Genomic DNA, 12500 nt, shown 5'->3' on the forward strand with positions numbered 1-12500 from the left:
ATGATAGCTATTCAAAAAAAGTATTTTTCTCATTTCACACTTTAGACTGTTGATACATGAGGACAAGTAACTATTGCAAACATTTCAACATTGCAATTTAATGCAGCACAATGTACAGCTTTCAGAATATGAAGTTACAGACATTATTTTAATATAAAAAATACAAATAGTAATTTAGGATATCCATTTGTAACAGCAAAGAGGATAATACTGGCAAACAAAATAATAAAATGTGGATCATTTTTTGTATTAATATAAAGTTGTCCACTTGTTTTAATGTTTATTGATATTCAAGTTATCTTTCAAAAAATGTGAACAAATTTAACAATTTACATCAATAGATTACAAGTTTAACAAGTTCTCAGTGTCATAGCCAAAATGAATCAAGAATTTTGGCAAATTATAAAATTATAAGGAATGAAAGTTTGTTAAAAGAAAGTAATCAACTTTTGCAACAAATCTTGCTGTGGATGAGAAATCCTTTACACAGCAGAGCACAACACATCCTCCAAGATCCAGGAACCCAATTTGTGGGACTGAAGGAAAAGTCCAAAATATACCGTTTTAAGGTTGTGTACTTAGTTACCTGGCCAATGAATGAAAGTGAGACTGGAGTTGACTACCTCATTCATTTTCTTATGTTAATTCCAACTAATTAGCCTGAGAAAAACATTAACATAAGAAAAGGAGGGAGGTATGTATTATACATGTAACCAGGTCAACACAAGCCTCACTTTCATTAAAAGACCAGGTAACTAAGCACGTAACTGCCAAAAGGTCTATTAAAATCGTGAAATAAAAAGGCAAGGAGGAAGAAGTATAGAATTTTCTTTGCGTGTATGTTATTTCTTGTGTTGAAACTTTTCCTGTGGCCCACGGTCTCAGCCCTTGGCTCTCCAAGGATGAGTACAAAAAAGTAAAGGCATGTCTTGGTGAAGTTCTTTGAGCTCATCACAGAGAAGTGGTAAGCTCACAAGGAGAGTCAGCTTGTCCTGTGACTTGAGTTGGTGTTGGAGGATGATTTTCACTCTTGCTTGGTTCAAGTGGTGCTGATACAGCCTTGTTTGTTAGTTGTCTTCCACTGACCACAAGCTCATTGACTGTTGTGACTGGAAAATTGTTTAGGAGATGGTGAATTGCTGCTGCAAGTTGGGCACCAATGATTGGACCAGCCCAGTAAACCTAAGTGAGTGACCAAAAAGGTAAAATTCCTTGCCATTTCTGGACATGAAAGAACTAAGTCTCACTCCCAGGGGTCAATGGGATAAAGCTTTCTACCCTGCTACTGTCAAGGGAAAAGGCAGACGTAAAAGGACATTTTTCCATGCTATACTTGCAATTCTTAGGCTAATTCCTAAAAGTCATCATTTTCTTACTGATATTAAAGTAAATTTCACCCTTAGATACTTCAGGATGTCGAAGAGAAAACTTCACAAAGGTTCAATGACAGTGCCATCCAATAATATTGTGATCACCTTAACAGAGGTAGATGTTATGAACACATGCAGCTAGCTTTACCTAACCAGCTATTTTAACCCACTAACGCCTGGGAGTAAGACTGAACAGGTTTTACTCTGTCAAACGCCAGACAATTTTATGTGTCAACTGGCGGTGTCCTTGGGCGTTTAATGTGTAAGACCCAGGGTTTTGGACTGGAGTGCACAATCTCCCACTTGGTAACTGAAACACATCAAACGAATTAAATTAACGCAGCCACAATGTGTGATCCCAGAAAAATAGATTCCACCTTACCCAAGCAACATGTCTGGGAGGCAGTGTGGCCCAGTGGTTAGGGCGCTTGCCTTGAGATCCGGAGATCCCAGGTTCAAGACCCGCTCTGACCACTCATTGAATTTGTTCCTGGTAGTCTGTGGTTCAACTTCCCAGCTGCACTTGTAAATAGCCAAATGGCTTGCCTCCGGCCAGTTGGGATTCTTAACAGCTGTTTCGTCGTTTCGTTAACTGTGTTTCATTGGCCCTGAAAAGCCGCTATGGGGAGCAGTCAATTAAGTATGTATTGTATCCTATGTCTTGTCAAACCTCTCTCATACTCATTGTGCCCAAAAAGATAAATCAAAGTGGAGGTGTTGATCTTCTCACTGTTAAGGCTACACTGACAGTTTCCAGTGTTCAGTAACTTCCAGTGAAAACAAGCCCACATCAAGAGACTGAATTTATGTGAATCTTCTCAATGGGTCCAAGATTTAGGTGTAAGTTTCATTGTTGTGATTATGGCTTGAAAGAGTGTCATAGATTTCTTTTAAAAAATGAGAGTTTTCTTAGGACATATGAAAGTGTCAGTGTCCTCAACATGATTTTCTTCAGTTCTTGGAATTGAGTGGGAAAGGCAAGCCACTACTGACTGCTTTATGACCTCTTCAGTATAAATACATGAAATGCATGGTATGACTGGGTTTTAACAGAATCTGTGGAAGTAAACTGGATGTTTGAAAGGGGCAGACGATTCATGAATACTAGAGCCTCTTTGGAGTTGACTAAATATTCTGTAGAGTATAAACATGATTCTATTTATCTTAACATTGCTTTAAACACTCACCCAGTGAGTTCTCCACTTGTTCATTATGACTGCAGGTCCAAAGGAACGAGCAGGGTTGATCCCACATCCAGTAATAGGGAACTATTTCAACCCCAGAGATAAGACAAAACACCATTAGCCAAAATGTTTGCTATCAGCTCTATGTAGGTGTATATAGCCTGCACAAGCAATTTTAATCTGAATGCCTTGGTTTGAAATTAAATGATCTCTGTACCAACTCTACATGCCGACCTACCAAATTAGTACCCATAGCACTCAATGTATGTAGGGGACAATCATCTATATATTTTTTTTTTAGCAAAAACCGCATTCCCAGCCCTGTGTTGAGCAATCAACCACATTTTTGTTTCTGAAGAATCATCTGCATCATGCAACCTACTTTGATCACTGGAAAGGACAAAATGAATTTATTTATTCCTCACCTCATACCACAAAAGGGTGCCTTGTTGATGAGTTGCATTAGGCAGAGTGAAATCTTTAAGTGTCACTCTTAAGGGCTAAAGGTTTCATTATTAAAACCACATTAGATTTGATCACTTTACTTTTAAAAACTTTTTCATTTATTTATTACCCCAAACAGGTGGCATACACTAACAGCCAGTCCTATCACCACAGATGCTGAGTAATCAATGGTTCGTTGGCCTCCATCTGAGGTGTGCAGCACAGTTAATGTAACCACAGTTGTCATCAATACTTCCACCCCACATCCAGTCAAACACGAGACTGGCTTGACCAGCGTCATTCCTAAATACTCATGGCTCTCAGATGGGACAATGAAATAAAGGAGACCTGCTCCAATTACAGCTGAAAAAAAAGAAAATGGTTGTCTTTTAAGTTCTGTAAAAAGTTGTTAGAAAAGTATAGATCCCTAAGAACTAACAGGTTTGATGAGACAGTGACGTTGATGATTACTTTAATTAGGAGGGTATTGGTTTGTGTGTATGCACACCCCAAAAGCGGAGGGGTTTCCCACAGGATGGCAGGAGGAAACAACTTCAACAACAACAAGAGCTCCGTTGAATATTAACAGAAACCCATAAGGGTTGAAACGTGTAACGCGTGTTCACAGCTTCCGAATATTCAGTGCGAACTGATTGGTTGAATGTTTCAGTGCTAAGTACCATATTTGGAAACCCCTTGCTCTTGTTGTTCCAAATATGGTACTTAGCAAATTGAATATTCAGAAGCTTGTTTCCCAGCACACAAGGGGCCGTTACACGTTTCAACCCTTATGGGTTTCTGATATTAATGATAGTGACTTTGAAATTGATAAGCAATTAGCAAGACTTTAGGATTAGAGCATTTATTTTTGGCCATCATGATGGATTATGATAAATGAGAAACACTTTGACTTTGACTTTTTTTTTCCTTTTAACTTAAAATTTTCTTTTTCCATGTTTTTTTAATTCTAAAACACTGTACTGCCTGTAAGAGTTATTTGATGACATCTGAGCTGCAAGGAGTGAATTGGTTATTGATACATTGATTGTATTCTTATGATTTATAATTTATTTATGTTGTATAGTGCTTCCAATTCTTACTTTTTAATATTTCTGTAAATTATGTACATATATTTTGCTGTTTTTAAAGTTGAATAAATATTATTATTACAAAATAATAATAATAATAATAATAATAATAATAATAATAATAATAATAATAATAATAATAATAATAATAATAATAATAATAATAATAATAATAATAATAATGAAACATTTCTTGACTCTGGGCGTTCAGCTGCTTGGCTAAACCCTGGCTAAACAAAATTTCCACCTAAAAGCAAAAATGTAAAAATACAATATTATTTGTTTCGCTTTCAGGAGACTTTCTCGTGCTATCTCTTATATTCCCATTCGTTTAACGTGAACTTAATTTCATCTTACAATCAATCTTTCCTTTTTCAGAAACAAAAGGGTTTTCAAATTACTCTCAGCATTACCTGAAACGTAAACGTGCTTTCATACTGGCAGTGAAATTAGTGATGTCTCGAAATACCATATGAGCTTACATAAGCTTAAGCTTATGTTCTTACGTGAACTGTGGCGTTTGCTTAAGAAGAGTAAAAGCAAAAGAGGAGTTTAAAAATTAAAATTAAGCAGATCGAATTAAGAAGTGATCTTAATTTCTCACCTCCGAGTAATTGAGCTAAAATGAAACAGAAAGCTGTCTTCACCGGCATTGTTCTTGTCGAAACTAAGGACGCCGTTATAGCGGGATTGAAGAACCCACCGCTAAAACAGGTCGAGATGTTCCCCAAAAAGGCGTTCAAGAATCCAAACGACAATGATATTGTCAGGACAGTTGGAGCAGTTTCTTCTTGCGGCCAATTGACGGTCGAGCCGCATCCCAGCAGAACAAGAAACATGGCACAGATCAATTCCACAACACATGGAACGAAAATGGCCAAACCCTCACTCCATTGTACCATGATTCCGTGAAAATTTTACAAAATCTAAACAATTTCAGCGTCAAAAAGTTCAGTTGTTCGTTGTGCTTTGCGGCTCTGTCACGTTCTCCTTCTCCTTCTTCGTATTTTAAAAGACGATTTCTGATTGGCCACGAATGCGAAGCTCAGTCTCCGCCATGCCTCAGCGCTTTTGGGAAAAAAATCCGAAAAAAGATAAGATAACTAGCTACCGGAGGTAACAAGAAGCAAATTAGTTTCAGGAACAAGATAAGGAAGGATACAGTATGGTGTCCGTGGTCCGCGAGAAAAAAGGATAATCTTGAATATCTTACCTGAACGCCACGAACTGAAATTTTCCCTGAAGATATAGCTTTTTCGTTTCTTGCGATAATATTAAATTAGCAAGTTCCAAACTGAAATATTTCTCTTGTAATTCGAAAAAAGGTGACCGTAATGGTGAGTCCTTCGTCCGCGAATTTGGTCCTTGCTCCCGGCGCTAACCATGTAAGCAGCCCAAAAGAAATACCTGTGAATCCTGATACTTTGATTTCTGTATGAACATGAAATTTATTTATTCTTTAGTTATTATCCTCGATATATCTCAGCTACAGTCGTATTGGATGTCGTTGTGAGTATATAATCTGCTTTTATTTTCAGTTGACCGTCTCACTAGACAGTCTCCATTTCATTATAAGACCGTATAGGTATTCTAGACATACAAAAGAAGTTACCCCGTTCGTAAACATGTATAAAGAAGATTTTGAAAATATTCAGTTAAAGCAGGGAACTTTTCCGTTTATCGAAAGGTTTCCTTTATCTGCTTTGCGAGATTTTAAGTTCTCTGGGGTCATAAGTATCACAAGTCGCGGACCAAGGACCCTTATGCGAAAATAGTTGATATTTTTCAAGAGTCGATAAAACAAAAGTTTAAAACTCTGCAGCAAATTCGTTCCCGGCCGCAAAAATTAGTTTATCTGTAAATCTGTTCTGCAAAAAGACACGTGTTCCCGTTGCATTTTTTCTTTACACAAGGCAAGTAAACATGACCATGGAAGTCACGGAGCCGCAAAAGTAGAGACTTTCTAAAAAGACAAATGAACACGCCTGTCAACAAACTTGAAATCCGCACAATTACTGATAGCAGGAAAACCAAAATTTCGTAATATGAAAGAAGAATAATCAAGAAATCATCGGACACATTTGTTTTTGATGGTATTTTACTTTACGAGGAAATATGACATCATATACGGAAAAGGACACCATACTGTATAACAAATCTAATGTTTGATATGCGTGTGATGTTTTTTCTTATTTGTTTTCGAAATGATCCTCACTAAGGAAAACTGGGGTTGGGATGAAAAAGTCCCTGTATTGACTGTTCTTTCGAACTGTCGGATGATTAGTAAAAGGCCACTCAAGAAAATGAATTGCCTTTTTTGCGTTGATATTGGGTGAAAATTTTGAGGAGCAATGTTTAACCATAGTAGGATTAATTTTAGATCATCGGGGTCTGATATTCTTTAATATTAAGCTCTATAGCAGGTCTGATATTGCTTTTATAGCACAATATCACAACTTCGTCTGCTTTAGAATGGCACGTGTTATTACTGCAAAATCGATCATTTTACGAAATGAGCGACCGAAAGTCTTAAAGACAGTCTCATTAAAGCTTGCGAGCTTTTTCTCACAGGGACGTTACGGCAAAGAACTGCTCTCTATGTACAAGATTCTTGAAATTATTTGGTAGGAACGTGTTGTAATCATCTTGTCCTGATCTCCTGAAGCGGAAGGGATTTGGCCGTTCTTGCCGAAGCTAAAAAGTTCAAAAATGTTAGGCGTAATTTGAAAATTCTCCCGCCCACTTACCCACACCGCCAGTCTTGATATACGAACGTCTGTGATTGGTTTGTTAATTTTACTTGACCAATCACAGTATTGATTAGATTGAATGCCGGCAAAACAGACTAAAAATTTTCACTCTAGACTTTGCGTGCAGTCTACTGCAGTTTGTTAACAGGTGAGAATGGCGGAACAAGAGAGCTTGAAATATGGCAAGGGCGATTTTGTCCTTTTAGACGAAATCACTAAAGAGGCATTTATGAAAAACTTAAAGCTTCGCTTTCAAAAGGAGAGAATTTACACCTACATCGGCGAAGTGCTTGTGTCAGTAAATCCTTACAAGACTTTGAATATTTTTGGAAACGACAAAATTCAAGAGTACAAGATGAGAGAAATGTACGAGAGACCGCCGCATATTTTTGCATTGGCAGACGCTGCTTACAGAACGATGAAACGGCGATCAGAAGATACCTGCATTGTTATTTCTGGTACGATTTTTTTTCCTTTTCATCTCATTTAAGTAATATTATTCATCAAAGTTCAATTACTTTTAAAACTTTCTTTTCTACTTCGCCGAGTAACAACCAAATTTGCAGTTTTCTTCACATTTATTTGGCCTTAGTAACAGTTAAAATATTTGAACAGACAATCAAACATGCACCAGAACGTGAATGATTCCCTTGTTTGGTGTGAATAGTTCTGTGCTGGGAGTTAAAATATTATTGTTTGCGATAAGTGACGTTTTAATTATGACGTTTAAATTCCTTGGGTGTTGCTTTCAGCCGTTTATTAATATTCACTCTGATATTGGAGCCGTTTTCCGTTGTTCAAAGTTTTGCAGCAATCATAATCATACTTTGTTTTTTTTTACAGTTTTAAGTCAAAGCTCTGCAAAGGGTGTTGAAAAAAAAGTTTCTTCATCACCTATAATTAATAACCTCAAAGTTCTAAAGAAGTTTTGTTTCAGTTGCAAGCATTGCGTGAAATTATATGCGCGAGTTTTGAGAGTTTTTATTATTTTAATTCAAATTAAAACAATCATCTTCTTAGCAATGTCTTATTAAAATTTGGTTTTTCACCTATCATAAAATGATAAATAGCTGAAGTTTCTACAACTAATATTAAAAGTTGATCAACACAATGTTATTTTATAGACTGGTTTCAAAACATGCAAGAGTAAATTTCAAAATTGTTTTGTTTTGTGTATGCATGGTGTCAAAGCAATCTATGGTATTGTTTATAAGAAACAAATATTTTGATAAAGACAATAAAAGTCGTTAAGAAAAAGGTTAAATGCAATGCAATAATAATAATAATTGACGTAAGTCCCTGATACAATGGCTTTATTTACTAAACACACAAACAGGAAAATGTTTAAGGTATGTAATTTTAAATGCACTGAGTGGCAAGAGGGTATTTGCTCTCACAGTTCTTTACAGCAAAAAATATAAGAAAGTTAATGATTATAAATACAGATACCAGGTGTTAGTGTTTTGGCCTCTAAATAATCTGATAATGTGTATGAAATGAGTCATTTTGGATATAGTCTGTTTCCTTAAAATTTGGCACAAAATATTACAGCCGGGCTTGATCATTCCTGAGGATCATGTTTTCACAGTTTTCTAGTGGGGGAGGGGGGGGGGGGGGGGAGGGTGGGAGATGGCCTCAGATCCCCTAGTAGTCCATAGTTAGAGCTTTTGACATTGACTTTCCTTGGTTGGTGCATGCAGAAGAAAAAGATATCTCTCCTGGACTATGCAATCAGACATAAGAATAGAAAGGTGTTTTTTTTTTTCCTTTGAATGAACTTCCAGGTGAAAGTGGGGCAGGAAAAACGGAAGCCTCCAAAGTTATCATGAAGTATATTTCTGCAGTTACAAATCTAACAAAGCAGTCTGAGGTTGAAAGGTGAGTAACTGGACTTCATATGTCAACTTTTCTTCCATTGTACCATCTCAGAAGAGGTTTGATAATCATATGCATAATAGATATTCAGATAACTTTGTGCACTCTGCAATAGTTTAGCCTTTTCCCTTCGAAGGGGATACTTATATATTTTACTCCGTCTAATGCCACAATCCGACAGATTATTTGCACATTACCCCTCATACCCTGACCCTGTTTAAGACAAATATCACTGATTTTCCAACCCTGTTTAAGACAGAATTCCAATTTTTAATACCCTGTTTAAGACATTTAACCCAGTTAAAGACAAAAGTTGATAAATCGATACCCTGATTAAGACAAAAAATGATACATTCGGGGGTAGAACCCTTCTTCAGTGTGAAGAAAACCTTTGAAATATGCAATCAGAATGGTCGCCCACACGCATGCATCAAGTTGAAATTGATGTTACAGTATAAGTCCATCAGGCTGTACAGTTCCCAACTGGAAAATTAACTTCATTTCACATTGCTTCCGTAGGAGATTAGTACCGTGGCATAACTGCAAGCCCTGTATCCCGATTGGCCCACTGAGTTGAAATTTTGGGCCACAGGGAAACCAGGGGTGTGGTTTTCCAACTTTATTTTAAAATGATTGAAAATTGATGCATGCGCGCGCGGCCATTCATCTGTGCGCTTCCTTCTGATTGTGTATTTCAACGGTTTTCTTCACGCTGAAGAAGGGTTAGACTACACTCGAAACGTCTGTGATTTTTTAAAAAATTACTGACACTTTTTGATACTTATTTTATATCAATCTACTTGTTTGTTCATTTTAAAGTGTGATGCATCTCCTACAAAAAGTTTTGGATACCAATATTGCATCTGTATTCACAGGGTCAAGGACATCTTGTTGAAGTCAAATGCAATTTTAGAGAGCTTTGGCAATGCCAAAACAAACAGAAATGATAACTCCAGTAGGTTTGGAAAGTACATGGACATAGACTTTGACTTCAAGGGAGATCCGGTTGGAGGACACATATTTAATTACCTACTGGAAAAGGTCACTTTGTAGTCTTTGTGAACTTAATATAAGTGTGTTTAAAGTTATTTTTCAAGAGTTGATTTTTGCTGTGGATCATGACGAACTTAGAAAGCTTTTTTTGGTGCATTATTGATGCTGTTGAGAGTTTCCATGTCATCATGTCAAAATTTTGCTTTTCAGTCGAGAGTGGTGAAACAACAAGAGGGAGAGAGAAATTTTCATGCATTTTACCAGGTTTGTTGATAGTAATTTATGTAAAGTAAATACTTTCATAGTTTTGATACCCAGTGTAAAGAATCTCTTATTTCCTGGCTTGCATCAAAGGAAATAGGTACTCTTGGTCCTGACAATATTATCTTTTTCATTGTGTCTTATAACACTTGACATATTTCTTAATTTACTCAAAGGAATGCTCCTAATTTATATCTGTTAATACAGACTTTCTGATCCGACTTAATTTTATGTTTTTTATCTTAGTTACTAAATGGAGCCTCATCTGAAACACTCAAGGAATTACATCTGAACAAGAAAGCGGAAGATTACCATTTTGTCAACCAAGGAAAATGCTTTCAGGTTTATAAGCATTATTATCTTCATGAAATAAAATTTGCTGGCGAATATCATATTTAATTATAAAATTAATCACCTATATGGTTTAATTATTATAATTTTATTATTCATTAACATTAAATTAGTAACGGTCTAACATGACTGGTTGAAATTTTAGATTAATTTATTTTAGATAAATAACATCATAATAATTAATGTGTTTATGGAACAGTAAGTAATTATAATTTGTAAGAAGAATTATATACATTGTCCAACTTCTGCAACTATTGATTATTATTGTTGTTATTGTTACCCTAGTACTCACTGATCATTAAGTCATGATTATTAATTATTACCGGGGGTAGTGATCGATTAATAAATGGCATAATGCACCCAGGAGAGGGATGATAAGCTAGTCCAGTTACTTGGCAACAGCCAAAAGGACAACCAAAAATCCGGGGGGGGGGGGGGGGTTACCTCAGAGAACCTTGGTGGCACACGCCTATCCTAAGTTGTCAGGAGTACCCCCTGAAAATCAGAGTGCTATGCTGGATTTGAAATGCGCAGGTCAGGTGCCCTACCCATTGAGCTGGTTCATTTTGTGAGAGCAATCTTGAGAAATTTATTTGGCAGTGGTTTATATTGCCATATATTAAAATCCAGAATGCAACACAATATTAATGAGTTTTAAACATTATTGGTTTAAAGGTGAAGGCTATCAATGACAAAACTGATTACAAAGAAAACTGTGATGCAATGACTTCTATTGGATTTTCACCTGATGAGCGAAGTACAGTTTGGAAAATTATATCAGCAATTCTTCACTTGGTAATACTAATTATTGCAGAAATAAATGTAGAAATGGAAGTTACTTTTTTCATATATTTTGTTGATTGTATACAAAGTGGTCTAATGCTTGCTTGTGAAGAAAATACACTGAGAGCACACATGTACATGTTTATGGGTTAATTAAGACGATTTTACAGTTTTTGTGGTACAGTAAATGTAAACTTGACTAATTTAATGTCTTATCAACTAACTAATTATGGTAAGGTCTCAGACCAACAATGTTTAAAGTAATAACAAGTACTTGTTAAAATGATCCAGTTTGAATTCAACTCAACTTACATAGCCAACAGTGAAAGCATCTAGGTATGTACAGCAAATACCTTTGTAAGGCTGAAGTCTATTATGTTTACCAAGATGTGTTGCAGTTTGATGTTTGATGATCCCTCTTAATAGAGATATTTAAAAAATATCAGTAAAAGCCCTGGATATACCTTAGCTTGACCCTATCAAGCTGGGATCAATTCACAATGGGAGGGGTTTGCACCGCACCAAATTTGCTCCCAACTGCATGGGGAAAAGGTCAACGTAGCTTTTTCCTTTCAGGGAAACTTGGAGTTTGTTGACGATGATCAAGAGCAAGCCTCTGTTGTTAATGGGGACACAGAGCTTGCAACTCTTGCAAATCTTCTTGGAACGGACAAGAAGCAGGTTTACAAGGCATTGTGTTTCCGAGTCGTGGCTGCAGGTGGATCCGTCGTGGAGAAAGCCCATCACGCCAAGGATGCTTCGTACGGGAGAGAAGCCTTGGCTAAGGTATGCATTATGATTTGTTTCAATCTATTAGCTTTAATATGATATATAGCTTGATCCCATACAAAAAATAGCGGCGCGACAATTTTATTTATTTTCCACGGACACCTCATTTTCCATTGCCGAAACTTAAAGTTTGAATTGCACGCCTTTGAGGTCAATTGTGGTCAACAAAACCAATTAATTAGGGAGTTAAAGCAAAAACTACGAAAACGCAAACGAAAAAGTCACCGCAAAATATGACTTTGCGCTAGTGTCGGTATTTCATGATTATGCCATGCTGTTGACATTAAATATGCTATTTACTAGTTTTTCCATCCCATAGTGCAATATGTTTTGGAGGAAACAGTTATTATATTCTTGGATTTAACATGACGTCACGGCGGCCATGTTGGTGTCCCCAAACAATGAAATGGCGGCCTGCTGGTAATTAGTAGAAGAAGGAGGGGTTCTAAGGGGCTGGGGTCGGAACTCTCACCTTTCTGTAACTTACTTGAGATCTAAATTTGTGCGTACAAATCACTAGACTAGTTTCGTTTTACTGAAATAAACTATCAAAGGGTTATTTGTAGTTCTGTTAATCAAAGGAAATTCGACTGGGTGTTAGCCCTGGTCGTG

At 36.5% G+C, this 12500-nt stretch overlaps 3 protein-coding genes across 4 annotated transcripts in view; 2 read left to right on the top strand and 1 right to left on the bottom strand.

Moving 5' to 3' along the window:
• Positions 1–817, top strand: part of LOC137968118 (ras suppressor protein 1-like) — a 10160-nt gene extending 9343 nt beyond the window's left edge. The window contains exon 9 of one of the 2 annotated variants that reach the window (XM_068814741.1): positions 1–248. This exon is cut by the window's left edge and continues 530 nt beyond it. The gene's annotated coding sequence lies outside the window, so the exon portion shown is untranslated. The other variant, XM_068814742.1, reaches the window with a different exon arrangement.
• Positions 818–825: 8 nt separating this feature from the next.
• LOC137968117 (aquaporin AQPAe.a-like) lies at positions 826–5118 on the bottom strand. The gene is made up of 4 exons (XM_068814740.1): positions 4691–5118; positions 3129–3361; positions 2558–2638; positions 826–1182 (listed from the first exon to the last, which is right to left on the bottom strand). Exons 1-4 carry the CDS (start codon positions 4986–4988, stop codon positions 952–954), a joined length of 843 nt encoding a protein of 280 aa, XP_068670841.1. The 5' UTR covers positions 4989–5118; the 3' UTR covers positions 826–951.
• Positions 5119–6923: 1805 nt separating this feature from the next.
• LOC137967297 (unconventional myosin-Id-like) overlaps positions 6924–12500 on the top strand; it is a 23241-nt gene continuing 17664 nt past the window's right edge. Inside the window, exons 1-7 of the mRNA XM_068813817.1 lie at positions 6924–7294; positions 8621–8714; positions 9587–9752; positions 9915–9968; positions 10212–10307; positions 10992–11111; positions 11676–11885. Coding sequence (XP_068669918.1) covers positions 6991–7294; positions 8621–8714; positions 9587–9752; positions 9915–9968; positions 10212–10307; positions 10992–11111; positions 11676–11885 — 1044 coding nt within the window. The 5' untranslated portion in view covers positions 6924–6990. The remainder of the gene's footprint in view (positions 7295–8620; positions 8715–9586; positions 9753–9914; positions 9969–10211; positions 10308–10991; positions 11112–11675; positions 11886–12500) is intronic.

This window comes from Montipora foliosa, chromosome 8 (genome assembly GCF_036669935.1).
Source record: "Montipora foliosa isolate CH-2021 chromosome 8, ASM3666993v2, whole genome shotgun sequence".
NCBI classification, from domain to species: domain Eukaryota; kingdom Metazoa; phylum Cnidaria; class Anthozoa; order Scleractinia; family Acroporidae; genus Montipora; species Montipora foliosa.

Bases quoted from the DNA above. Each gene is read 5' to 3' on its own strand.
- LOC137968117 (XM_068814740.1), bottom strand. From the start codon at position 4,988: ATGGTACAATGGAGTGAGGGTTTGGCCATTTTCGTTCCATGTGTTGTG. The intron at 3,362-4,690 runs GTGAGAAATTAA...CTTTTTTTTCAG, and splicing joins TTTAGCTCAATTACTCGGAG to CTGTAATTGGAGCAGGTCTC. The intron at 2,639-3,128 runs GTAATAAATAAA...GGGTTGAAATAG, and splicing joins GTGTATGCCACCTGTTTGGG to TTCCCTATTACTGGATGTGG.